The following is a 27,332-nucleotide window of genomic DNA, read 5'->3' as shown; positions in this document are numbered from 1 at the left end:
CCTCCCCCTTCACTTTCTTCCATCACGGCCTCCTTTTTTTCAGCCCTAATTAAAAAAAAATATGAACTCTTCAGTCTAACCTTGCTTCAGGCCCCCTAGCAGCCCTGTCACTCTTCCTGCTACTTCTAGCTCACTGCATCTGCTTCCTAAAGAGCGCAGAGAACAGGGCTGGGCTTCGGGTAAGTACATCACAAGGGATATCAGTCCACCCCCCTCCAGATATTGGGTGAATAGACCACAAGGGGCGATTCTCCCCCTTCTCCCACACACCCGGAGCTAGCATTACAGATGCCCAGGTGTGGTGGTTTGTGTGTTTGTTGGAAGTTGATCATCTGCCTCTAAACCCATCAGATACATAGGGCAGAACAGAACTGCAGCATGTTCCAGTACGGCACATCCTAGGTAAATTTATATTTCTAAAACTGGCCTGAAAACAGAGTTAGGTGGGGGAATAGTTTGGGGTCCAAAGGAATCTAAAATGAACATTGTTATATTACATGTACTAGACTAGTTAGAAAGGCAGGGATTTTCCCTCCTGAAAACCAGCTAATCGCTTCAGGCTAAATTATTCAACTTACCCACTCCTGGTTACCTAGCAGGCAACCAACCATATCACCTTGTAAAGTGGGACATCACCTCCTATTAGCCTGTAAATAATGAGCTTATTATAGACACTGTAAAAGTGAATGGCACCGTAAGTGTCTGCAGGCTGTTTACATGAGTCTGAGGAGCCCAGTGCCTTCACTGAATCACTGACCACATTACACAGATCTGGAGCCCTCAACTGCCTGAACATCCCAAATCAGAGCTGGCACTTGCACCTGCTGTGATGGTGGGTGATGGAGCATGTGCCATCTGTGTCCACTGGCATTTGATGGTCGTCCATAGCAACCAACCCCCATTAGAGAGTTATGCTGCATAGAACGTGCGTGGGTTGGAAATTGTCATCTTCTGGACTCACGCAACCCTGAGTCTGATTAATGCCGAATCTTTGTTAAACTATGTAGCCATCTGGCTAGAAAGTCATTCTGCGTAATCAGACCCCACCACTCAGTGGGCTTCCTCTAAACAGTAGGCTTTGACAGCCGTGAGATCATCAGCCGCCACAGCCAGGTGATTACCACCTCATTCCGGGATTAGCCCAGCAGAGCCCGAATTCAGGTGTGTCACAAAAATAGGCCTTTTAGCATGAGGATGCCTAAAGCTGCCTGCTGCTGGCAGAGACTATCAGCAGGCCGGAGTGAGAGCAGCTATCAGACGACAGAGCCCCCAACCTTGGCAACGCCTGGACACAGTAGGCTGAACAGAGGACAGATGTGAAAGCTCAACCCTGGCTTTTCAGACCGTCACTCCCATGAGTGATGGGTAGCTGTTTGTGTTTTGGTTTGAATTCTGAAGGATGTGGGGGCTGAGTCAGCTGATGTGCAGTAGGAGACTGGCATGAACAGAATACTTGCTCTGAGATTGCTCACATCACCACACAGCCTCCATTTCCCCCTCCGTGAACTGGGGATTCTGATTGCACCAGCCTCCAGCGAGGGGTCTATCTGAGGCACTAGTGTTTGCACAGCTTTGAAGATTGGAAGTGCTGTGTATTTGTATTGCTGTGTTTAACTAGTCAGAGCCTCGAGTTCTATTGACCCTCATGGACATTGCAAGGGTGAGCAACGCCCTTGAGAGGCAAGGAGCCTTGGCCATTTGGGCTAATTTGACATACTTGAAATTTCAAACAAGACGGTAATTCTGACCCTGTTTTCTTGTAAAACATGTACAAGATGGTCTCCTGCTTGTATACGACATTAGAGCCAATTGCAGCAGAACTGGGGTTGTGGTTATTAAACTTACGATTTCCCTGTTGTCATGTCATGTCTTGCTGGATGTTGTCAGAGTTGGCTGTTGACTTGAATCCTTTTGCATATGGCAATCTTGTTGGTTACAATGCTGTGAACGTTACTTACGGGAAGGAAGGTGTCTTATACTTTAAAAGTGTTGGATGATCCAGTGGTGAATTATGACCTCCTGCTGATCAGGCAGCTGCAGATGGTCTGTGCCATGTTATTTGAAAACTGATCAGAAAGATACCGTAATACTCCTCAGTAAATTGTACTAGAGCCGCGTAACTCATCCATAGCACAACCCATGATAGTAGTTTCTCTTTGATTATGAAAAGAAGCCTGACCTCCTTAGTTCCCTCCTGAAGAGGTTCTCATGTATGTGGCCACCTTCAACTTCTCTCTGCCACCTGGCCTGCCTACTCTTCAGTACAGAGCTACTCTAGGTGAAGAACTACAGTCCTGTCCCTTCCTGGCCTCTGCTTCAGCCACATGCCTCATCTGTGCAGCTTCCTGGACAGAGAGAGGGGAGATGGCAGCCAGACAGCTCTGAAAAGACAAGCCAGGGACCTGAGAGAAGGGTACCAGAAGCGGTGCTCCATTTCACAGCCATCGGCAAAACCTTGAAAAAACAGCCACCCCTTAAATTACATTAAACTGTGAATGGCCTGATTTCCATTTTAACAATTGTGGGGCAAAAGGTAAACTTCTGGTCTCTTTAAGGGCCTGGTGTTTGAGGAGCGATGCTGGTGAAGGCCCCATGCTGTGTGGCTAAATGAGATCCTTGTACCCTCCACCCCTTCTTCCTTTCATCATGGCCATTCTATAATCCCATTTTAGCCATGTCCATGAGTAAACTCTGCTGAGACACTGGCTGTGCTTCTGACTGAACATCCCTTTCCCCTTCTGTTACAGGACGACATGCACAGGGTCATTGACCAGCAGCTGATGGACAAACATCTGAAGGAATGGAGCCAGCCTGCTTATTCCTTCTCCAGTGGCTACAGAGCAAAGCGGTGTGCAAGACCCTCCCCCGTGTTCAGGCCGGAGCAGCAGGGGGATGAGCCCATTGGGGCAGAAAGGAACCGTCTCTTTTCCTTTTTCAAGAAAAATTAATGTGAAAGGAGAAATCTTTCCAATTATTCCTGCTTAAAGCTGGGGGCAGCTGCCCAGCTTGCTAATGGACCTGAATCTGATCCAAAAGGAAAAACGCAAAGGGTGAAGGAATTAACCCTTGAGACTGCACTATTTACAATCCACCTGCTCTGAACAAAAAGTTTACATGAATTGGAGATTTGCAGTTTGACAATGTGATACCAACTGAGAGCAACTTTTCTTATTCCTTAAGCAAAGTGATAAACTTCAGGGTACGTTTTAGGCGCTTTGACACAGGCCACTCAGTTTCTGCTGTGAAGAATAATCCAATTGTCTTAAACTCATTCTCTCATGCTGGAGAAGGAAATAAGCAACCCCAAGATGAGGCAATACAGGGGACTGACTACTAGTGTCACGGAAGAGTAGAGGAAAAGTTGTGGCCTTCATACAACCTCCAGTCCTGGCAGCTGGGCTGTCCTGCAGATTACACAGGCTGTAGTTGCACTGGTCCTGGGAACATAACATGTTTACATGGGTGTAGCTTACTCTGTGGGGGAAGTCCTTACTGTCCTCTGCTTACGACCAGAAGTCTTTATTCCCCCTGGTGCTCTCCATAGCTACTCATACTGCATCAGGACTCCAGATCCCTTCCAGCTCAGTGCAGTTATAATCTGCTAATGCTGTGAGGTGACTCTAGGTCCCTGTTGGTCAGTTCCAGACCCCAGAGTATTGAAGATTTGATCGTCGAGGAGCCTGAATGTTCAGTGCTCCTCAGATACCGACTCTTCCCCTCGCCTTGCTGTGGAAGTTCAGTGTAGCTCAGCCTTAGGGCCAAAGGCCTTGTGCATCTTCCTAGTGAAATCAACAGCCAAAAATCTGAGTCGCTTCAATGGGACTAAGGACTGGGCTCCAATGACCTGCCATCTCAAAGTCCTGAGCACCTAAAACTGATTGATTTGAATAGGAATGGGTTGTTGTGTGTCTGAAGATCAGGTCCTAGGTGTAGCTCTTCCACTGCTCAGCATTGCTGCAGTAGCTTTAGTTATAGGGCTGATCTTCAGGGCCAACCCATAGCTCCTGTGTATACGTTTTCTGCTACTCAGGCCTTGATGGTAGAAGGTTGGATCCCCTCATGCTCAGTGTGGTCGTAGACTCTCCCCTTGTGGTTAGGCGGCTTTGATCAACCTGGGGTGAGGAGTGTGAACATGCTGCTGCTCTACATATATGCACACACTTTGGTGCTAGAAGTCCTGCAGTACGTATGAGATTATTAGTAGGGTTGGTACCTTCTGCAGGCCATATTACTACCACTTAGAGCTCTTCCTTTAAAACTACTTTACCACCAATAAAATAAGCATTTCCCCTTTAGAGAAAGCTGACACTGGCATGTTTAAGCAACAGCCTGTTCTAGAAGGGTTTTATGCTGCTGTCACCTTTTCATTTCCCAACTGCCAGTCTCCTACAGTCCTCTCCAAGCTGCACACCCAGCACATGTGTGGGTGAGGAGAGGAATCTATAGCCATGATGTAGTGTATATTTGCCATCCTAAGGAAAGGGGCTTAAGTTATGCAATGAAGATGCAGTGATAAGAAAGGTGCCTTTTGTTGCATGTTCGCTGGAAGGGGATAGTGGACGTGAGTCACAGTTGCGTAGGCCAGTGATTGAAATTCACAACAAATCTCTTCACTTAAGGAAGGAGCTAGTCCTTAATCTCCTTGCAATATTTTTTCAGTGGGAAGGTTGATAGAGGTTGGGAAAGGAAAGCAAGCATATTCCGAGCTGATGGTTGGGATATAGTTCTCTTGGACTTAAAAGTGCACCTCCATCTGAGCATGGGGGTTATTCAGCCCAAAAAACGGGGAGGACAGAGTTATGAACCAGGTCAGAGGAAACTGTCCTTGTGCTGAGCTGCTGTTGCTCAACTGCAACAAAACTACCTTAACACCAGATACATAAAACAGTGTCTAGCAGTACAATCTCTCAGCAAAATGTCACGTAGTTAATGCTGTGCTTTAAGTGTCCTAAATGTTTCATCGTCCCTTAAACCAGTGGTGGGAAACCTGCGGCCCGTCCTTGCAGCCTGCAACATTTCCCACAGCTCTCATTGGCCAGGAATGGCGAACCACGGCCACTGGGAGCTGCGGGCGGCCATGCCTGTGGACAGTCTACGTAAACAAACTGTCTCATGGCCGGCCAGCTACAGGCCGCCCACCACTGCCTTAAACTGTCACTGAGCACTCACCATCAAAGACAGCACAGCTGATAGGCAGTGAAAGGAGCCTGGAATTAATCCACTATGAGGAGTTCAGCATGCCAGCACCCCCTCCCCTGCCCCCCAGGGCACCTGACACTTACAAACCTATTGAAAAAGGTCACTGGGAGGGAGAACACTAACTGGAGGAAGCACAGTAACCCAGCAGAGTAGATTCCGTATCCCAGGCAAGCATCAGCCTACAGGGATTATACCACAGCACGGGAGTTGGATCTGCAGCAGTCAACACCAGTACAAACTATTTTCACCCATCAGTACTTAAGGGATAGTTCCAGGCAATATGGCAGGGACGTACAACAGTTGCACAGCTAAAGGATGGAGGCTGCACATTTCACACAACTGAACGACAATTATAAAGCAATCTCACTGCCGCTGTGGGAAAACAAGCAAATTTTTTTTGCTAGCTGGGGGAAGTTCCCTTTAGCAAAGTCTACAGCTGGGGCCTACTGTTATATATGAGACTCGAGCATGGTCCAGAAAATAAATGTAGATGCAAGTCAAGTCACTAGCACTTTACTGTCTTAACACACACTTAGATCAGCAAGGTACCATTACACAAGAAAATGAGATCAATTTAAGAAAAGAAACTGAGGAGTGAAGTCTATGGCACAATTTGTGCAGAGCAGCAATAAAGTGGGCTTACAGGCAACAGTGCATGCACGAGGACTTCAGGTGATGCGTGTAGGCCTTACCCTATCTAGGACTGATAGTGGATTCTGGACATAGAGCAAACCCTCTTTACCATTCCCACTTCAACCACTGCAAAGCAAGATTGTTTTAACCAAAAGCTTAGAGGTACAAAGGACGTCCCTGGGTAAGATAGTGACGTGACAGTCCCCATAGACTGAAAGTGAAAAAGCACACAGCAGGGACAAACAGAAAGAATGTATCTATAGATATGTACATACCACAGTGCTGTAATTTTTGTACGTAGAAGTAATGTAAATAAGTGTATGGTTTTTATAAGATACGTATTATATAAATCTATAAAGGCATATTTTTAGTAAAAACAATGCTCCACAGCTTCTTTTGTAAATAGTTCTCTTCAGAATAAAATGGATCATTTCTACGGTACTGTCTCTGGGCTTTGATCCCTGGTTATTCTGTGAACCTAGAGACCCACCTCACCCTGACTGCATACTCAGTACACTATCTCACAATCTCAAGCAATTGAGCCATGTGCGCGCTTCCAGGTGACTAGGCAGAGAAGCAGTCGTAACCCATCTATTTGGAGTATTCACACCTTCAGCTGTCTGGCAACCTAAGGGAAGGGCTACACTTAAAACGCTGCATTGGCGCAGTTGCAGCGCTTAAGACGCTCCTACCCCGACAGGAGAGCTGCTCCCATCAGCACAGTTAATCCGCCTCCCCGAGAAGCGGTAGCAACACTGATGGGAGAAGCTCTCTCATCCGTGTAATCCTGTCTACACAGGGAGAGAAACTAAATACCGAGGGCAACAAGTACAGCCATGGCCGTAAGTCACTCCGAGGGGCGGGGGGAGAGGGGACATGGGGAACAGTAACTGGAGGTAGACCCACAATGTAAAGAATTGCAGTGGGGGTGGGGTGGGAAATCAGCCTCTTATTTTATTAATTAGTATTTGTCCTCTCCTGCCTCTAACAAAGAGCTCCAAACTCTGCTGGAGTGTCCAGCTCTATCCTGTGTAATTGCAAATGAAGTCTCCAAAGCTTTCCCTTGGGACAGGAATGAAGGAATAAAGCACAAATCACCAATTTTCAACCCATAAAAAAAGATTTAATACACAGCTCCACTAAACAGAGCGAAAAATCCCAGGGCAGCAAGATGACTGAAGGCAGCCATTGCTCCTTGCCAAACACCCCCCCAGAAAAGCAGCACATATAACAAGAGGATGGAGGCAAGGCGGGGGAGAACCCAGCTCCAGATGCTGGACAGCAGAGGAAACAGACTTTCAAAAGGAAGATTTGGCATCTTGTAACCTTTATTTTTAGTTTTTTAAAATTATTTAAAAAGCATAATTAGAAACTGTCAATGCAGAAATAATCCTAGCAAACCAGTTAGACATTCCATCGCTTCACATCAGCACCACTAGAGATGCAGTCCCTATCCCCCAATACTAATACTCAGTGGCAGCAGCAGGTAGACAGCTGCTCCTCTACAGCCAGTAGAGGCAGCACTAAAAAAAACATCCCACTTCAAGTCAGGAAATTGGACTGCTGGATTGGCAAAGCTCACACCTGCGGCCACAAAGACCTGGACTCAATGAGAACTAACCTTTCCACATCAAAACACTCCAGATCAGGTGCACCATTTCCTCACTTTATTGCATCAGTTCCAACAAATTCAGTTTTCCCCTTTACTTTTGCCTATACCCTTTACCCCTACCTAGATCTACAAACTCTTCAGCACACGAGCCCCATCAATGTAATTCGAGTCGAGCCCACAGAGCAGGAACTGTGGCACAAGCCAGCTCCATCTCAATAGGAAGGGACAGAGGAGGCTGACAGAGCTCCTTCCTGGTACATATGCTATATTCCACATTGGAAGCACATAGGGTGGATGCCTGGTGTAATTTCTGCTGCCACCTGCAGAAGCAACCAATGCACGTCTTGTCATTCATGCAGTGCTCACTCTAGCAGTATCACCCCAATATCCCCAGCTCATTTTTACTCTTGGGTTACCATTGAAACATGGACAGATATGTGCAGAAGAGAGATGGGGGATGGGAAAAGGCAGCTGCTATACACTCCCAACACTTGCACTGGTTAAAAACTTGTCACACATTCATGGTTTGCATGAAAAAAAATAATCTTTAAAGTCAGACTGATCTGTGATGTGATTGTATGATCAGGGCTTTTACCACAAACCATAAGAATCTAAAAAGGCTGGCAAAATAAATAAGTGATTTCAATTTAGCCTTTCCTGGGTGTGATTGGGATTATCCAAGCTCATGGATGTCAGTGGGACATGCCCTACCAAACCTAAGGCCAGTGATTCCGGAGAACCATGTGCTGACACCTGAGTGCTGTGTCATCTTCAAGGTCAAGTATGAAGCCAGAAGCCCAAACCCCCATCCCTTTCCAGTCAGTATTTCAAGAGAATTTCTTTTTTACGTAGAGAATCAGTTGATGAACACACGTTACTCAGCAACCCAAAGACATCGTGCTCCTGCTACGACAGCCTCAGCCTCTGAGCATATCTATTCAGGGACTGAGGAACTGAGCCCTTATTTTCCCACAAAAGCCAATGAAGGCCAGAGGAATGCTGTTTGTTCAGCACAGTGAAGCCAGAGTACATTACCAAAGAAAACCCCTACCCCCAACCATCACCACATAATACAAGCAATAGCTTTCCATTTCTTTACATTCGAGAGAGCAGTCCTCCTCTCTGACAGGAGACTCCTGGGAATGATCCTGCAGCAACTGTTGGATCCAGACACCAACCAAAAGAGCTGGATTCACTTCCACATGTTCCATCTCTCTTGAAAGCAACGCTTTGCCACCGGCATTCACATTTGAATTCAGATCTACTTGTGGACAGGGCAACATGAGGAGCTTTTTTGGCAGATTCACACTGTTTTGTTGCTCTCAAGAAGTGTCTGGACCCTCGCCTGGATCAACCAGCAGACCCAGAAGCAGAAGTCACTGGAGTTTAGTTTCATTTTGTTTTTTTAAAAAGTTTAAATCCAAATAAATCCCATTGTTTTTAAATATCTTGATACAAACTAAAGAGCACAGGTACAGCTGGGCTGCATCACAAAGCAAATGTAAAACCAAGGCCCTGGCCACAAACCTGGAGTATGGCAAAGTGAAACCCAGCACCAGACCAGCCCTGGGCTGGTAACGTGAAACCCCAGGCTCCAGCAGCAACCCCGGAACCTAGAAAAATGAAGCTGAAGCCCCAGTAACAGTCTGGAACTCGGAGTGAAGCCAAAGGCCCCAGGGGCACCAGTTGCCAGCCTGGAGCCCAAACAAAATGAAGCCCAAGGCCCCAGCAGCAATCGCTGCCAGCCTGGAGCCTACTCGAGTTAAGAACTTTGTATTCTATCTTTAAAAAGATAACTGCAGTTCATGATTGGCTGACATTAAGAAGGCATAAGCCAAAGTGACAAGAGGGAGGTGCAGATGGTTAAAGCAATATACATTATGTACAAACTCTTGGGTTAATCAGTCCACTTGGTAGGCAACGTCCTTTCTTGTCTACAAGGCGCACTGGAATGAGCAGGGGAGGAGAGAAGGGGCAAGAGTCCATCCGATACTTTCTTGGCACTAACATGGTAAGGTGCCAGCGCCTCTTGATAGAAAACATGGAGAAAAATCTTTAAATAACGGCACAAAACTGAGAAAGTCCTCCCAAAGCCTGCCCCAGTGAAGTAGCCCAAGTCTAGGAGGGGCTGATCTGTCAGAGCAGAGTCTCTGCAACAGGGAAATGGCATTAGCAGCACCGCTTCTTCCTTTTACTGTTCTTAGTTAGCTTCACCACATCATTCTGTTGTTGCTGTTGCTGCTTTGCTAAGTTTTCTTTCTTTGCTCGCAGAACCAGCTCTGTAATGCAATTAAACATCTGCAAGAGAAACACAATGCAGTTCAGACCATCTGGGAGTGCAGGCTGGCTGCTGAGGGGCTACCCTCCAGAGAAGTAGATGAAACACCAAAAGCAGCCCATGATGCCACTAAGACCAGCAAGTCAGATTTCAGCATATTCTCTCACAACCCCTCCAAAGGCCAGTGAATTGGGGTCCAGCATCCTCCAGCCCCACCTTTCCCTCCTCCACTAAAACCTGTGAGTGAGGGTCTAGCCCAGCAGTGCCACCAAGAACAGCAAGTCAGGGTTTGGCATAACCCTCACTTGCCCACAGCACCACCAAGGCCAACGACTCAGGCTCTAGCATTCCCTTCCACTGAGGCTGGCACTTCCAGTGAAAGAAGATCTCTTGGGGAAAAGATCTAAAAGGCTGATGCATTTTTATTAATTTCGCCATCCAGCTTTAGCCTTTATTGCACTGAAGAAAAGTCACCTTATCTGCAGTACCTCTCCACCTGACCCTCTCTCTCTCCTTCCCACTGCAACTGCTCAGCTGCAGTTTGCATATACGGAGGCACAATAAATGCTAATAGCAATGAAAACCCCTCCTACTTTTGTTGGTATGTGGCCTCCTAACAGTAAAATTTGCATCTCCTTTTAACAGATGCAATATCTTGCCATTCCTAGCCTGTTACTTCTGAAAAGTCGCCATATTCCTATTCCCTTCAGGGTATTACCTCTTCCACATTAATGTTTTCTTTGGCGCTGGTCTCAAACAGTTGGATCCCCATCTGCCCGGCAAATTTATAGGCATCTTCCGTCTCCACCACTTTCCGCTCTGGGTCATCATTCTTATTTCCCACTAAAAAGGAAAAAAGGTCAGTGCTACACCTCCTCCACTGGCCAGGCTGCCATAGCAAAGGCTTCCCAGAACAAGCAGCAGCAGAGTAGGAGCTTACCCAGTATCCGGCAGACATCATCGCAGTTTTGGTTAATTTCATGTAACCACCGCTTTACATTCACAAAGGATTCTGCACTGGTGACATCATAGACAACAATGACCCCATGCGTCCCTCTGTAATACCTATGGGGTGGGAAAAGGACACAGATGCTAGTTCAAACTTCTGGCTGCGTGGCCTTATCCTAACACCGTTCTTTGGAATGGGCCTCTAGATCATTTAGATAGAAATCCCCAAACCTGAACAAACAAGTCCCCATCCCCCTCACCCCACTGGGAGTCATTTAATGTGCAACTGTCAGCTCATGCTCTGCCCCTAAACATGCACAGTTCTCTGCTCAGCTGGCCCATATGAACAAGTTTCAGAGCCCCTATATTGATAAACCTGCTCCTACAGGTCCTGTTTGGGCTGCCTGGGACCCAAACAAGGATAAGCATGATCTTCCGGCTGTGGGAGCAGACAGTGGCAATCCATCCTCCACTGCCTATTTCATGGGAATCTTGGTTCCTGCACAAATTAAAGACTGATCAATGGTTGCAGTCAGGAAAGGAATTTTGCAAGCTCCCCTCCCTCTCTCCTACATCATTAAGTGCCTCCAGTTCCTCTCTAGCAACAGCACCCACTATTCCAGCCATAGGCCTTCCAGCAAAGATCATTAAATCATGCCAAATTGTGCTGTAGTTTTGAGATGTGAAAAATGCTCATTAGGGACTAACATGTGAACAAGTCTAATCTGTGATCAGATCTCCACATATAAACTATTCAGAGATTTGTCTGTTTTGCTATTTAGCCCCCAGTTACTCCTTTTGCTTTAAAGCCCCATTCTACTCTGAAAAGCAACTGTGTACTGATGGCACCTTCCTACTCAACAGATCTGCTCCATATGTGCATTCAGAGTCATATCTGCTACCTTTAGTGATTAAAAATAAGTGAAATTCAGTCAAAGCTAGTTAGTCCTGCAGAACCAACACAGCTAAGAAAAGAAGATGAATTCAGTTTCTTTTTGTGCATCAGAATTGTTCACTAAGTTCCAATTTGTTTCACCTGTGCAAACACTGAAAAAAAAAATGGAGCAGTGCAGGCATCAATGAAGACCGTTTATGGCCTGCAAAATCTTTAGTACAATGATATGCATGAAGGAAAGAACCTTTATGTTCAGCTTAACGTTCAGATCCCAGTTGAGTTTGCAGGGCTGGCACCCAGAAAGAAACCTTTTGCTTTTGAATTGAGCAAATTTGCTCTGTAAATCATCGAGACAATTAACACTGATCCCTCTCAATGGTTTGGCATTTTTGTTTTTTTTTTAAATGGTTTTCTTTGTAGAACCACTCCAAGAATTATATTACTAGGTGCACTTTGCATGTTTACCTGTCTTTCCCCTCCTCCTCCTTTTCTTGTGTCTGACTAGGATTAGCTTTTACCAATGCAAATGCGGAAGTTCACAGCAGCCAAACTGAGGCACTTCCCTTAGAAATATGTTTCAAGATTTCCAGAGACCAATCTCATCATCAGCATTTCCACAAGGGCTCTTCCTCCCTCTGCTCTTCAGAGATGACAGCTGTGACCAACACTTTGAATCTAGTTCTCCCTTTGCTTAATTAATCCTTCCCCAGATAGAAGACACCCCAATCCATCTGTGCACTGTAACACTGAGCAAGACCAACTGGGCTACACTTCAGGCTAGTTCTGATTTATATTTTCATCTCTGCCACTGACTTACAGCTTGAGCAAGTCACTTAACATCGCTACCTCCATCTCCTCATCTGTAAGACTAGAATTAATGATACCAGACCTTTGCAACACACACAGTGCTTCTCACCCACTGACGTGTAAAGTACTGCTATCTCTAGAAGGCTTTTCAGCTATGCTTTTCCCCGCTAACTGCTGTCTTGGCCTCTGTTTCACATCATCAGGTAGTGGTGGTGGCAGCAACTAGGTGTTGAGCAACTTTTTAGGATAGGATCACCACAATTCAGAAGTATGGAAGGTCACCATGCGAACCTGTCTGCCTATCTATGTGTTCTCATCTCTACTCTTACGTTCTCCACAAAGAAACTCAGGCATATCATAATTTTCTTGCATTGCTTTCTCAGAAACATATGCCATATGTTCAATTCCATTGGCATGAAATAGCTTAGACCAAGAATATTCAATCCCAGACTTTTTTTTCTAGATTGTGCTGTACTTTTAAACCCTTTAACCAGTTCTCTCAACCAATCCTTTCATGATTTTGAAGCCTGTTAGGCCAATTCATCTTTTCCTCAAGTAGAAAAAATATGAAGTTTCCTTTATAATTCAGATTCTTTAGACTACACAACATCTTTATCCTCAGGGGCTGCAGTCCACATAAAAAATATTCTTCCATGTGAAACAGTGACTTGTACGACAAGCTCTGCTCCAGATTGGGTCCAAATTTATATAGGCACAGCACCTCCCGTTTTGTGCTCTCTCATCCTGCTCACAAACCTAGTCCTGTATCTGGTTTGGTTTTGCTGGTGCTGAGCAATGGACAGATGCTTTACATCTAAATCCTCTTCTTGATTCTGAACTGGAAGACTCTTTCATGTAACAGATGTTCTTTGGGTTGACCCATTTCTCCCCCCCACAATGTTACATTTGTCTATGCTAAACTGCAATTTTCTTCGTTGTCTGAGATCTCACTCAACATTTGACTAACCTGGTGGTTTAATCTATGACTACTTTTATTTCCAGATACTAATCCCCCTCCTCCCCCTTTTTTTTTTAAGCTCGTCGCCCGGCTTTACACTATCCATGAATCTTATCCAAGGCCTTGTGTCTTAAGTGGCACATTAGACATAGCTGATGCAGCCCAGGTGCAGCACAGTAGTGACACTATACGATTTCATTTGTATATTGATTTACACTGTGGCCATACTTTCAGTTTTCCATGTGCTGCACTAAACACACATAACTGCTTTATAGAAATTGCCTGGGGGAAGTTGTTGGCTTTGGCAGATGGGTAGGGGACAGACGGGGCTTTTGGCACCCGGGAAGGAGTGGGAGTCAGTTTTGTGTTTTTGACAATTAAGAGGCAGTTGAGGCTTTTGATACCAAGGAGCAGATGCATCTCCTTTCCCCCCCTCCCCTATTTTGGGTAGGATGGAGGCCATTTTAAATTTGAAGGAGGGAGGAATGAAATCCTCATTCCCCATCCCTGCAAATATTGACAACTAGCTACCCCCTGCAACTCAATAGCTGCCACAACATCCAACAATGGAGAAGCATAGTAACTTGGTGTTTTTCCTAAAAAGAACAGTCATCAAATAGCTGTTGATGTTTAAAGCATCACTGGTTTTCCGATTTAATGTCCTATTGAGATGAATGGGGCTACTCACACCTCCAAATTATTATTTCAAAATGTCCGCAGACAAAGATTATTGGGTCAGTTTACCCTTCAAAGGTTACCTTTCAACCACAAAACTAGAGACTTTAAATGTACAAAAACTTAAATTCTGGAGCTGCATCATAAGAAATTCAAATAAAAGAATGAGAATCCTGCAGTTTATACAGCTGCATCAATGCATTATAAACATTACCCTGATCTTTTCTACAAAACTTTGTAAAATCTTAAGCTGTAAGTACATTATTATTGAATCATTACACAACAGAGTAGTAAATCTTCACAAAACTCCAGGGCTGGTTGTTTAAACAATGATATCCTTAAATCAACCCACTACATCTTCCCACTACATCTCTTCCAAGGCTACTCCTATAAAAGGAGGAAACATTTTAGAACTAGCATGTGGGACTTGCTGCTACAGGATACTATTGAGTCAGAAAGCTTAATACATTTTTTAGAAAGGGATTAGACATTTATCAATAGCACCTGCAGTTACAGTAGTCTGTTTTATATTACAAGCGGAAGCAGATCTCATGCTTCAGGATATAAGCGGATCACCACCTGAGATCAGGAAAAAAAAATCTCCCTCTAAATTGCTGGTTTTGTATCATACAGTTACATACAGCCTGGAGATTAACACCTTCCTCTAGCATCCAAAACTTGCTGCTGTCAAAGACAGGACACCCAACTAGGTGGGCTGTTGGTTTAGTCCAATATGGCATTTCCAAAGCTGTTATTGTTAGTTCATTGGTTTATAGTCCTCTAGAATCTCACCTGACTGTAGTGAATTCAACGTTTGTTAAAAGTTCACCATTTCCTTGCTTATTTCTTGTCAGATGCACAAATGCGTATCATCTGCAATCAATACATCTGACCTTTTAATAACCATATCTGGTGTTCAGTACACCATAACTCTACTTCTGCTGTCCCTGGAAAACTGATCCCTGACTTGGACATATCTCCACCCTGTTCGTCTACAAATACATGGTAGCTAGTCACTCTATAATTACCTCATTCCTTGAGTTAAGCCCACACTGTCCTTAAGGGGACTGAATATAAACTACCAACCCCGTTAAAAACTGTTCTATGTTCACAAATGTACTTGAGCAGACCCAGCATGGAAAGATGCAGCGCCTGCAACTCTCACATCTTATTTGTGACCTGCAATGTCGCCAGAGGGTTTCTGATGTGCACATATGGGATTATCAGATCAAAACTAAAATTCTGTTTGGATTTAGGAGGAAGTCAACCCAGCTCTCTAAAGTTAAGTGGCTAGTGCACTAGTCACTGCTCCACCTAGACACCAATAACCCCAAGACCCCTGGTTATTTCATATGTACATAGTCTTGCTGCCTTTGACATTTTGCTATTTACTGTAAGATTTTTTCAGTCTATTTTACTTTTCCTGGCTTTATAAAAAATAATTCTCCTGCTCAGATTCCTTTACATTCCTTAACAGCTTCTGTGTCTTATTCAGCTTCTGTAACTTAAGTATGTTGGGCTTTTACACAGAGATGACTTGACTGCAGCTTCTTCTGTCTTCCCATTTTCTACTACAGACTTGCACTCAGTTCAGTCATGTTGCAATTCTAAGTCTTCCCAGCAGCACTTCAAACCCATTACAATTACAACAGATGCTCTCAGACTTCAAGTTTGTTTACCATACTTGACTTGACATCTACCTGTAGACTATCTTTATCTGCAAAAAAGATTGACTGGTCTATAGCAATAGCCAAGGATCACCTTTTCCCTTTCAATCCAAAGAGTCACTGCTACAGCAACCTAAAATTTCAACCATTCTGTTGACAATGTATTGGCACCCTTCCCACGCTTTGTTCGGCCAACCCCTTCTGTATACTCTATAACCTGGTAATTTGATCTGCTACTCAATGTCTTGCTCTAAGCAAATCAGTTACTCCCTTGACAATAAAACTCTGAATCCACAATCTTGTGGTTTATTATCTATATAGAGAATATGGTCCACCCCAGAGGAGGCTGCCTACTGGCCAACTAAAGAGGAAGTAGCAGCGTACTCCAGAAGCCACAGCCAGCCCACCTAGCTGGAGGAAAAAGTTTCTCTACTATAGTACAGGGTGTTGAAGCAGCTTTTTTACTTCTTCCCTAAGTATTTGCCATCAACGTCCTAGAGGGGCTGAAAGCAAAAATGCCCATTCAGTTGTGTGCAAAGCTGGACATATTTATTGCTTCTCCGCGGAAGGTTTGTGGCAGGCTAGTAATTACCCTGAAAACTCTGCAATATGGGAAAACATGGGGGCTCGTTACTCCCCTGCACATTACAATTTGTCTTCAGCTCTCTCAGAGAAGTTGTAACAGCAGCAGCACTACATGCATCAGGAAGTCCAAAAACCTTCATGCAGAAAGCATCCTCTATGATTCTCAAAAGTTCTTGTTTTTAAATGATTGAGAGTGGAAGGAGAAGCAGAAGGTTTACACATTACATTAGACAGTCACTTCTGCAGCTATTCCTGTCCTCAAAAGTAAGTCATTTCCTGGAATTCCCCTTTAATTGCTGGGCATTGTGGTTTTCGGATCTAGCTCACATCAGCCCCCACAGCCTTGCGAACCAAGGCTCATTAATTCAGAGCTGAAGTGTGGCTGTGAATTCTGAAAACAGGAAGGTGCCTTGCTGACTCAGCACAAATTCAACCAGAACAAGTGTTCCATATGCACAGCTGATAAGAACTTCAGCAGTGCCTTACTGCCTCCCCCCTCACCACTTCCTTTCTGAAGCTGGCCACAGCACTGAAACAAGAAGTGATGTCATGCACAGGAACACTAGGAGAGGTAACGAAATCTGCAATGCTTTTATGAAACAAGTCTCCAGCAGTATCAGTGAAGAAATGCAAAGGAAAAGGATGGAGCACAAGTCACCAATTTCTAATATCCAAACCTCTCCCAAAGGCAGCCAACCCCATCAGGCTTTTTAATTTGGGGTAGTTACCTGATGTTATATGAAAAATGACCTGCCTCAGTTAACTGACAGAAGCCAAAGGAGAAGTCAGTTGTGAATGACTAACCAAATGAAGGAGGAGGGGAGATATTATTGCCCTCTATAAATACATCAGAAGGATAAATACCAGGAAGCGAGAGGAGTTATTTAAGTTAGTGCCAGTATTGACGCAAGAACAAATGGATACAAACTGGATATCAACAAGTTTAGGCTTGAAATGAGAGAAAGGTTTCTAACCATCCAGGAGTGAAGTTCTGAAACAGTCTTCCAAGGGAAGCAGTGGAGGCAAAAAATCTAACCGGCTTCAAGACTGAGCTTGGTAAGTTTTGTGGAGGGGACAGTATGATACGACTACATACAATGGCATATGGCTCATCTGTAACTGCTAATAGCAAATATATCTTCAACTGCCAGAGATGGGACACTAGATGGGGAGGGTTCTGAGTTACTACAGAGAATTCTTTCCCAGAGGTCTGGCTGGTGGGTCTCACCCATATGCTCAGGGTACAACTGATCACTATATTTGGGGTCAAGAAGGAATTTTCCCTCAGGTTAGATTGGCAGAGACCCTGGGGGGTTTTCACCATCCTCTGCAGAATGAGTCACTTGCAGGTTTAAACTAGAGTAAATGGTGGCTTCTCGGTAACTGGAAGTCTTTAAATCATGATTTGAGGACTTCAGTAACTCAGCCAGTGATTACGGGTCTATTACAGAAATGGGTGGGCAAGGTTCTGTGGCCTGCAACATGCAGAAGGACAGGACTAGATTATCACAATCTAGGCCTTTCTAGCCTTAAAGTGTATGAGAAAACAGGCACTTGGGTCCTCCCAGTACAAATTTATTTTATACAGAAAGGAAACAAAGGATCCATTTCCAAAGGTCTTCCTTCCTCTTCCCCCAACACCACTCTGAGCAGCCCCAAATCCACCGTAACCAGTTATAGCAAAAACATGTAATTCTCCTGAGCTTTCAATGCTGCAGCTGCAGCTCAGGGTGTGGTTTCTTCAGGAACAGGAAAAGCACTGCAGTTGTTCAAAGGACAATGAGCTTGAACTGACCTCAGATCAAGAAGGTTAACTTTCTGTTGGTGTCTGTTTCAACAGAATGCTATGTACTTTAATCATCAGAATGTCCCTTCACCATTAGCAATTCCAAAAAGAATCCATATATTTGACATTGAATTCTTAAACCTCAAACGCCTCATTAAAACTACAAAACTGATAGAGAGGATTAATACTTTGGACTTCTGTAGTACATTTTGCAGAAGGTTGAGAGGCTAGATTTCCTGACGTATAAAAAAATAGAGAAACATTCCCAGTTTTACAGTTGGGAAATCAGAGGTAGAGGAATTAAGAGACTTGCCCAAGATCATACAGAAAATCTGTTGCATAGCCAAGAATCCAGGAGTCCTGCCTCCCAGTCCTGTGCCTTAACCATAAATCCTTTATCCCTAATTGTCATGGGAAAGCTTGGAAAAGAATCCCCACAAACACAGATAGACCACATATTTGAGAAACTCCTGTGCTATAATAGCCAAGCTACATTCCAAGAAGCCCATCATATCTAAGCTTGGAGCCACAGTCAAAGGAGCCCAACTATACTCACGTCGATGTGATAGTCCGGAAACGCTCTTGTCCAGCTGTGTCCCATATCTGTAGCTTCACCTTCTCTCCATTAATCTCAACTGTCCGGATTTTAAAATCCACTCCAATTGTGGTAATGTAGCTGCCTACAGAGAGGAAGTGTGTATGCAAGTGAGAACACCAAACCTTGTTCCCTTTAAACTTATCAACATTCACTAGGACACATGTCTAGGCTGCAGCTGGCGGTAGCCTCAGGAGGACTCTGTCACTTTGCCCAATCTATCTGGACTCCTTTTAGACAGGTATCTCAAGCCCCATTTTTATTTGTATAATAATTATTCATGAGTCCAGGCTATTTTCCACTACTGATGCCAAAAATCAAATCCAGTGGCAAAAAATCTATTTCAAGAAAGCTATTCCAACACCATACCAGTGGTTGAGAATAAGCACCAAATTCATCAAAAGAGGGGTAACAAATAAGAGTAAAATATTTGTGAGAGAGTTCGCAGGGCAAAATTTATCTTAACTGCTAGTGGAATCTCTCTTCGACTACAATCTATTCTATTAATCGCCTCCTGATAACTCAATCATGTTACAAAGAATTAAATTATCATGATTTAACTAATCCCACAGGATGAATGGGAGGTTTTACAATGGGCAGAAGTTTGCATGGTGCAACGGACATTTAACAAATTGAACTCTTTCACAGGATTCACACTGATCTAGACACCATGGGATTTTCACAATCAAAATGCAAGGATTTTGTGTGGATGTGCCAAGAGAAATGGAGCTGGGAAGATAACAGATTTCTAATATGGTTAGCAGTGCCAGGTTAAGTGAACTCCCAGGATGCGAGTTCTCTAGTGATAGGGCAGTGCTAGGACAGCCCTCGGCCAATTCACCACTGGAGGAAAGGAACACTCACCTGAGAAAGTATTATCTGCGAAGCGTAACAGCAAACTGCTTTTGCCAACACCTGAGAGAGAGAAAAAATGCTGAGTTCTGTTGGAAAAGAAGTAACAGATGGTGGTATTTTGTCTTTCATTCACTGTATTTTCTGAATCCCATTTAATTCCTTCTTCAGGAAGATAATCTAGTTCTATCAGTTCCTGACCAAAGCCTCAGAGGAGAAAACTGGCATGAACAGAACTGCAGGTCAGATCTCAAGGGATCCATTGCAATTCCCTCAACTTTCAGTTCTTGGACCAATAATGACAGAGCAGGCATCCCCAGCAGATATTCTAAAAAATCCCATCTCTGATCTTTTGTGCCATGCCTGAGCACCACTGCCTATCTCACATTCAATCATGTACACTTGAACCCACAGTGAAATTTGGGCTACTTGGGCCTTGAGATCAGGGTTTGGTGCTGCCACGTTGGGGTTAGAATGGGCATTATTTAATGGAAGACAGCAGGCACTGACTAATACAGCCAAGGTAAACTAGTGCAATTGCTCAAGAAGATTGGGAACCATTGTTCTATATTGTCATCTAACAGGAAGCAGCGAGTATTCCATACTGCAGGATCACTCTGAAATTGCACCCTTTGCACGAGAGGTTTCATGTAACAATTCTGAATGCTTTGAACAGTACTTCATTCAGGTTTTCCTTAAACAATCTGAAGTCACATTCCAGCATTTCCAGTTTCCCAGTTTCATGGGAACATCTTGTGCACACCTGCTTCCAATAAAATCCATCACAAAACTGACTCCTTCACAACAAACCCACTGGGTTTTGGCATGAGGAAACCCCAGGTTGCTTCTTAGAAGAGACCCTTAGCTCCAGTTTGCTCACCTGATCACAGTAACTGACCAATGTTATTTCCTCTCATTTAAAACTAGGGTCTATCAGGTCAGCGCTTACTTGTGTTAAGTTGCAGTCACTATTAACAAATCTGCAAGGATTTCTGTATGATGACTGCACAGAGTTCCTATAGTTCTTCAGTCTTTACAGATTCCTCCAACCTTCCATAACACTAAACAAAGTATCTATTTTCTCTGCCATCCCAAAAATCCATGTCTCATAGGCCAAAAGCATAAGCCTAGCCAGCACTTGCCTAAACATCAAGAGCAGAAAAGGTAGCCTCTCACAGAAGATGAGTGTTATACAGAAGGCAATACTGACAACCAAGTTACAGTAGCCAGATGCTGAACAACCCTAAGCTCCAAGAAAGGGGTTGGTAACAGTTGCCCAAACTTTAGAGAGGGCTGCACTAGCAACATGCCAAGAGCCCAAAGGCTTCATATAATTTATATAACAAATGCTGTTGCAACCACTGTCAACTTTAAAAAAGATGCAGCTTGCTGAGTCTACAGATCCCAGGGAGCAGCATGTCATCTTGATCCAAGTGGCCTCAACACCACATGTTGGGTCTTATAGTCTTATCAGACTGCATCTCTATGTTTAAGACAAAACCAGCTGCAAACAGCACTGTAGAACTCCATGGAGAGCAATTGACTTGCATGTTGTCAGGAGGATCTACTTTAGTGGTGGACAATGTCTTGACCACAGGCAATCACAAAAAGGCTTGTAAAGAGAAGCCAAGCCTCCGGAATTCAGGAAATTCTAGCTGTTCCAGATGACAGATCTCACTGAATGAACACTGTCTATAAAGCACACTGCTCATATACAGAGAAACCACACTCCTCATGGCCCCCACCTCCTATGCACGTACATTTTAAGTTCGGGGGGGGGGAGGGGGAGAGAGAGAGAGAGAGTCAGTAGAGCTTCTGCCACTCATGTAAAAGTAAGAATTCAAAAGCACTGCCTTGCCTACTAATTTTGTGAAATATAGTAGTGCATAAATTTCCCTATCACAGCTTTCAAAACAAACCCAGCTCTAGCTGAATGAAAGAACATACATAGGCATGCAAGTAGAAAGTAACAGACTATCTGTATATTTCATTTTTTAAATTTTTGGCACAACTTGAACAGCTAAGACTACAATCATCTTTTCAAAATGACCTGTTTTAAACACGAAAACCTACTGTCCTCTAAACTCCGTCACAATTCCATATTGGGAAAAGCAGATGAAATGTAACAATCCATCCAACAACGTTGCATTTCCTAACACTGGGCTTTTCTGTAAGGATCAATAAACGATGCAAATGAAATGTTTCTGGGAATTGGGACAAAGCCTTCCTCTTGGGATTAAAGAGAAAACATTAACAATCAATACTTGTAGCTCTACAGTGGATTTAACTGTTAGAACCTCGAGTTGCAGGCATCCAGTCCTCTCACAATCAGATCATGCAGTTTCTCGCACTGGACACTCTTCAGTGATTAGAGGCTTTGCCCAAGTTAAGAAATGCCAGCAAAGGGATTTAATTGGTCAAAAGAAAAATCTTCCTCTCCAATATAGGGCTCTCTCCAAATTACCAATCTTGCCTAAATTGTTTTGAAACCTCCTGGCAGTATTTAAACTCTACTCTAGTAAAGTGATCAGTAAGCTACCACATGTGCCCTCCTCAACTTGGGTTTTAGAATAATCCCCCCCCCCCCGTTTTGTTTTTTTTATTATTAAGAAAATGGACCTTATTTAAAATAGGGCCTCTGTAAACACAAGCCTTATCTTTCTTGCAGCCACAGGAGCAACAAGGAGGGGGACACAGTGTAGTATACATTCAATCACTTTTGACAGGGAGCTGAAAGCCTATTGAGATGACAGTTCCTAGGATCATGCAGCATTCAGTTTTTACACAAATGGCCATGCCACATTGCATACTGGGACCTACTGTCTTTACAGGTCACACCTCTGTTAAAAGATAAGGGTGGATAACATATACTCCATTTTATTTAAATTAAGTTTCAGGCTCTTGAAGGGTTGCGACTATGGAACTTGACTGGGTGAAGTTTGGGGACCCCTATATAAAAGTAGACATACCCCACCTGCATTTCTGGTGCACTTCAAAATAGATCAACTGACATGACAGATGGTAAATTCAATTATTTGCCCTTCAAAAGTGTTTCAAACTCTGCAAAGCCTTTTAAAATCAAAGATCAGACATTTTCCCTATCTTCAACCAACAGGTTAAGTGTTTTGGGCATCCATGATTAGTAGATGGAACATATACATCCAACACATACTCCTCCTCCATTTTAAAGATCTAAACAAGATCCAAAGTTATTTCTAAGTTGATGAACACATACACAAAGCTTCAATAGGGCATATCTTGACAAATACTAAAGAAAAACTTTATTTTAAATGTTAAAAACATAAGAATTGACACAACAGTCCTTAGGGCATTCTGAGCACAGACCAAACCCTCTAGACTGTACTTAACTGTATGTTATTATGAGGGAATTCCTTCCTGATCCCAGATAGATAACAGCCTATGCCCTGAAAACATGAGGTTTGATTGCCCTTGTAAAGTCTATCCTAGCAAGTGTAAATGCTGATGTTATCCTTACTCATACACGTGCTTAATCCTTTTTTTGAATCTTGTTAAATTATTTGCCTCAACACTCTGTGACTGCAAGTTCCACAGGTTAAACCGATGCTCTAAAAACAAAGGAGACAACCGTTCCATTCTAGCTGCAGGAGGCCTCTTGGTGGGCCGGGGTGAGATGCGATTAGCCCCACTTGGCGAGGGCAAGCCCGCAGAAGTCCACCAAGGAAGCTGGCTGACCGGGGGTGGGGGGTGGGGGGGTGTTTAACGCTCACGGGCGGATAAGCAGCACCACCACCGTTCCGGCAGGATTAGGAGGTGGCAGCCGCTCCGTCTAGAGAAGTTTCTGCATCAAGCTTCGCTTAACGAGTCTCACCCCCCTAGTCGCGCTCTGACCTCGCACTCGGCCTGGGCAGCCAGTTACAAACCAGAACAGCCCCTCCCCCCTCGCCCCCAATCCAGCCCCCCCGGCCGTATCGCCCCCTGCACAGCCCAGCCCCCCCGGCCCGGCGCCACCCCCCGAACCTCCCCCGCCGCGAGCCACCGCAGGCCTCTCGCCCAGTCAGACGCCGCCAAGCTCCCCCTGCCCCGGTGGGGGCGCGGGGGCTCCTGCCCCGGGGAGAGGCCTAGCCCCGCCGCCGCCCCCTAGGCCCGGCCTCGCTCCCCTCCTCACCGCTGTCGCCGATGATGAGCAGCTTGAAGAGGTGGTCGTAGTCTCTAGCCATGGCCGGTGGGGAGCGGAAGCTCCGGGCGGCGGGAGAGGTGGGGTCTCCTCAGACGGCGGCGGCTCCGGGCCGGATCCACTTCCCGAACAAACAGCCGGAACTGACAGCGGCGGCAGCAACACCCCGAGCGCTCACACTGCGCACGCGCACCACCTCAGCCGCGCTCTGCAGCTGGAGACCGCCAGCCGCTCGGCTAGCCCACTGCACATGCGCAATACCGCCCCGTCCTATCGGCCCCCGGACCAACGCTCACTTCCTCCCTCTACCTGTGCGCCTACGCCCGTGTCACTCCGAGGCTAGCTAGGGGCTCAGGGACGCATGCGCGTTCTGACGCCCGACGCCGCTGTGTTCCGGCGCATGTGTAGTGAGGAGTGCGAGTCCCCTCAGTAGTTTTGGCGCCCATTTCTTAGTCGGGACAGTGCCCCTCCCCCCCAGGAGTCCTACTGCCATCCTCAGACAGGCTCCCAGCCCTTGGACCTGCTGTGCCAGGGGCCCCACCCATCTTTTCCTCAGAGCGGGGAGCCACCACAAAGGACCCCTCCGCTCTGATGTGTGGGCTGCCCAATTACAGGTTGCAGAGGGCAAGGCCCATGGCTCCCACCTGCCTCGAGACAGGGCCCCAGTCAAACATGAGAGAGGCTACAAAATGGTGGGATTGTTAACAACACTGAATGTTGGGCTCTGTTTGCCGTCTGGCTTCCGAGCCTTGTGGGGTCATGTTTTCAAGCAGCCATGAGGGCTGAGAGTACCAGTCACATGACTCCAGGAGCTGAGGATTTAAGAACAAAACAAACCACCAACTGTTGAAAGAGTTGGCAGCCCTGCAGCTGCCATTGCATTCCGTATGCTGGAATAGACTCCCTTCCAGGCAGGCCACACTAAAGCCTGCTCCTACCCTTCTCTCTCAGGCAGCATAGCCCCCGACAGCTTCTGGAATGCCCTCCTGTGTCATATGGTGAAGGGGTCCCTGGCAGCTCTGGAATTAAGTTCTCATTCTTAATAGAAAGATGCATCCCTGTGCAGTTGACACGACGCCTGGCTCCTCCATAGCTCTGCAACTATGCCTGTGGCTACCTCATTTTCCATAAGCTGAAATCTACAGCTGAAATCCACTGAGCATGAAGAAGACCCACCTCTGCAATAATCCAATATGTAGGTGGAGCCCATGGACTGCAGCCCTTTTTGCTAAACAGGTGTGGCCTATGGTAAAGTGCAAGGCTATGCCTACTCTTGTATGGAGATATGTCCAATAAGGCTGATAGCTGTCATTTTTTTGTATGCAGCTGCACCCTATGAAGCTGTACAATGAGTCATCCATCTTCCATGGAGAGGTATACAAGACGGAGTTCCATTTGTCCTGCAGCCACCTTGCAGATCACTGGGGTGTTCTGTCTTTTCTGCTAGTGTAATTCATAATGAGGCTTCTGTACGAGCACACTTGCAGTGACTATTGCAATTGCAAAGTAAGGTTCACACGTACCCTAAAACTTTCAGGTAGAGCTGGGACAGAGAACTGACAAAGCCTAACAACATTTTAAAAATTATTCACAGAAGCCGTAGCTTTAACAGTATTTTCCCAAATTACTTTTCTATAAAAATATTGTTCTTGTTAGAGCCAAAACTAATGTTAATGGTGGATTCCTTGTAACTTGAAGTCTTCAAATCATGATTTGAGAACTTCAGTAACTCAGCCAGAGGTTAGGGGTCTATTATAAGAGTGAATGGGTGAGATTATACGGCCTGCAATGTGCAAGAGGGCAGACTAGATGATCATGATGGTCCTGTCAGACCTTAAAGTCTGAGTGTGTCTCGGCTTAGCGTTTATTCAGGATTTTTTTCACTTATAGATTTTTAGGCGTACACTGCAAAAATGCACTAGCAGGAAATGAAGAAACAGCTACAACCAATGTCCTAGGTACTGCATGTGTCTTCAAAGCAATTACAAGAATGTCAATTTTTGTTTAGCAAAGATTCAAGCCAAAATATTGACACAAGTTAGTATTTCAATAAACTGAGCTGATTTTACTGGATTTAACCATATGTTTACAATTTATTAACCCTCACAAGTACATTACTTATGTATACTATTTAAAATTGGAATTAGTATAATTAGCACTGAAAAAAAAATTCTGTGACACATGGGTTGTAAATGTCTACATCTTGGCAAGAGATAGAGGGCCTGGCAAACAAGGAGGATTAAACTGAAAAATGCTATGACTCATAGCATTTGTGAGAAACAGAATATAGTTGAATCAGTCTTCTACTTATGTCACTTAGGGAACAGGATTGTATTACCTTTGAGGATTTTTTTGTAGTAGGACCATACCACACTTAAGGGCCTAAAAGAAACAATCTGATTTGTAGAGGTGCTGAACACCTGCAGTTCCCACTGATTTCAATATCTCTGAAATCAGATCAATAAGATGTTTCTACAAATGACATGTTTACTGAAAATATAGCTGTTTCTATGCTTGCTTCTCAAAATACTCACTTGAGGGGTTTAAATTTCTTCTATCACACTAGTATGAGGCGGCTTAGATCATGAAGGATCAAAATCTTGTTGCCTTTATTATACATTGCACCTTTAGGATTCTTTTCCTATCACCTATATGAGACACATATTATAATGGTATGGCCAGTATTTTCCTATTTGCATGCAGTTAATTAATTACTCTGGAAAGGACTACTGGATTAACCATGCCCATCAAGAACCAGAAAGGCAGCTCCAATAGCGAAGGTTTTTGGCACATAAAAACAGCTCCCACTGTATATTTCTCTTTAGCAGTGTTATCAATGTTTGTGATTATAATTACAAATCTTGCACTATTTGGAGTTTTTTGTAAAGCCCAAGTTCCTGGAGTCTTGAGAATCTTAGCTTTAATTTATTTTAAATTAAATTTCAAGACCTCATAGTTGTGGAGAAAAGCTTGAAAACATGACCAACATACATCCCAAATGCTCAAACTCCAAGAGGCAAATAAAGCCTCCCAAATGTATTTATTTTTAATCTCATAGAGCCTGCCTCATGATTTTGAATGCTTGGGGCTTGTTAATACCATTACTACTGCAACACAGACATTTCACAACAGTATCAGTTTTACAGAACATCTTTTCCATAAAATGAGACTGAATTATTTAGAAATCCAAACATTTGAAGATTTCATACTATCACCACTTTTTTTTTCTTTTTTCCATTGAAAGATTAAGTATCTTGCAAATTTAAACATCTCTCCCATACATTCCTGTGTGCTTGTCTTGATCTGCATATAGTTCAGCTGCCAGTAAGTGACAGTAACTTGGCAGTTCAAGGCTTAGTTTAATCAGTGGTAGGAATATCTTCTTTTCCATTGAAGACTGATTTTTGCAAGACATCTAAGTCTGATGTGAAATAAATGTTTCTCTTATCTCCAGTTCGCATCAGGTTTACTCACTGATCAGGTTTAATTTTTGTGTTATGGTAAAATTTGAGAATGTATTTTTATTTCTGGTTGACTATACATTATCTGTTTATTCATCAGAATATATTATACACTGTCAAACACAAATCAAGATCACTAAAGCCAGCTTTAAACTTTTTTTTTTAAATAGTTTAATAGAATATTGAAAGTTATCTTAATCTTCTTAAAAACACAGATGAATTAAT

The 27,332-nt window shown here is 44.3% G+C and overlaps 2 protein-coding genes across 3 annotated transcripts in view; one reads left to right on the top strand and one right to left on the bottom strand.

The window, feature by feature from the left end:
- BICDL1 (BICD family like cargo adaptor 1) overlaps positions 1–6,196 on the top strand; it is a 73,695-nt gene extending 67,499 nt beyond the window's left edge. For both annotated transcript variants that reach the window (XM_044989874.1, XM_044989873.1), the window contains one exon: positions 2,748–6,196. In XM_044989874.1, the coding sequence (XP_044845809.1) occupies positions 2,748–2,948 (201 nt within the window). In that variant the 3' untranslated portion in view covers positions 2,949–6,196. The remainder of the gene's footprint in view (positions 1–2,747) is intronic.
- A 942-nt stretch (positions 6,197–7,138) lies between these two features.
- On the bottom strand, positions 7,139–24,031 carry RAB35 (RAB35, member RAS oncogene family). The gene is made up of 6 exons (XM_044989875.1): positions 23,638–24,031; positions 19,503–19,553; positions 18,600–18,723; positions 10,663–10,787; positions 10,441–10,565; positions 7,139–9,742 (listed from the first exon to the last, which is right to left on the bottom strand). The coding sequence occupies exons 1-6, from the start codon at positions 23,687–23,689 to the stop codon at positions 9,614–9,616; spliced, it is 606 nt and encodes a 201-aa protein (XP_044845810.1). The 5' UTR covers positions 23,690–24,031; the 3' UTR covers positions 7,139–9,613.
- Between the last annotated feature and the right edge of the window lie 3,301 nt (positions 24,032–27,332).

The sequence above is a fragment of the Mauremys mutica genome, chromosome 16, assembly GCF_020497125.1.
Source record: "Mauremys mutica isolate MM-2020 ecotype Southern chromosome 16, ASM2049712v1, whole genome shotgun sequence".
In the NCBI taxonomy this organism is placed as follows: domain Eukaryota; kingdom Metazoa; phylum Chordata; order Testudines; family Geoemydidae; genus Mauremys; species Mauremys mutica.
The sequence above is the reverse complement of the archived record's forward strand: the minus strand, read 5'-3'. Positions and strand labels throughout refer to the sequence as shown.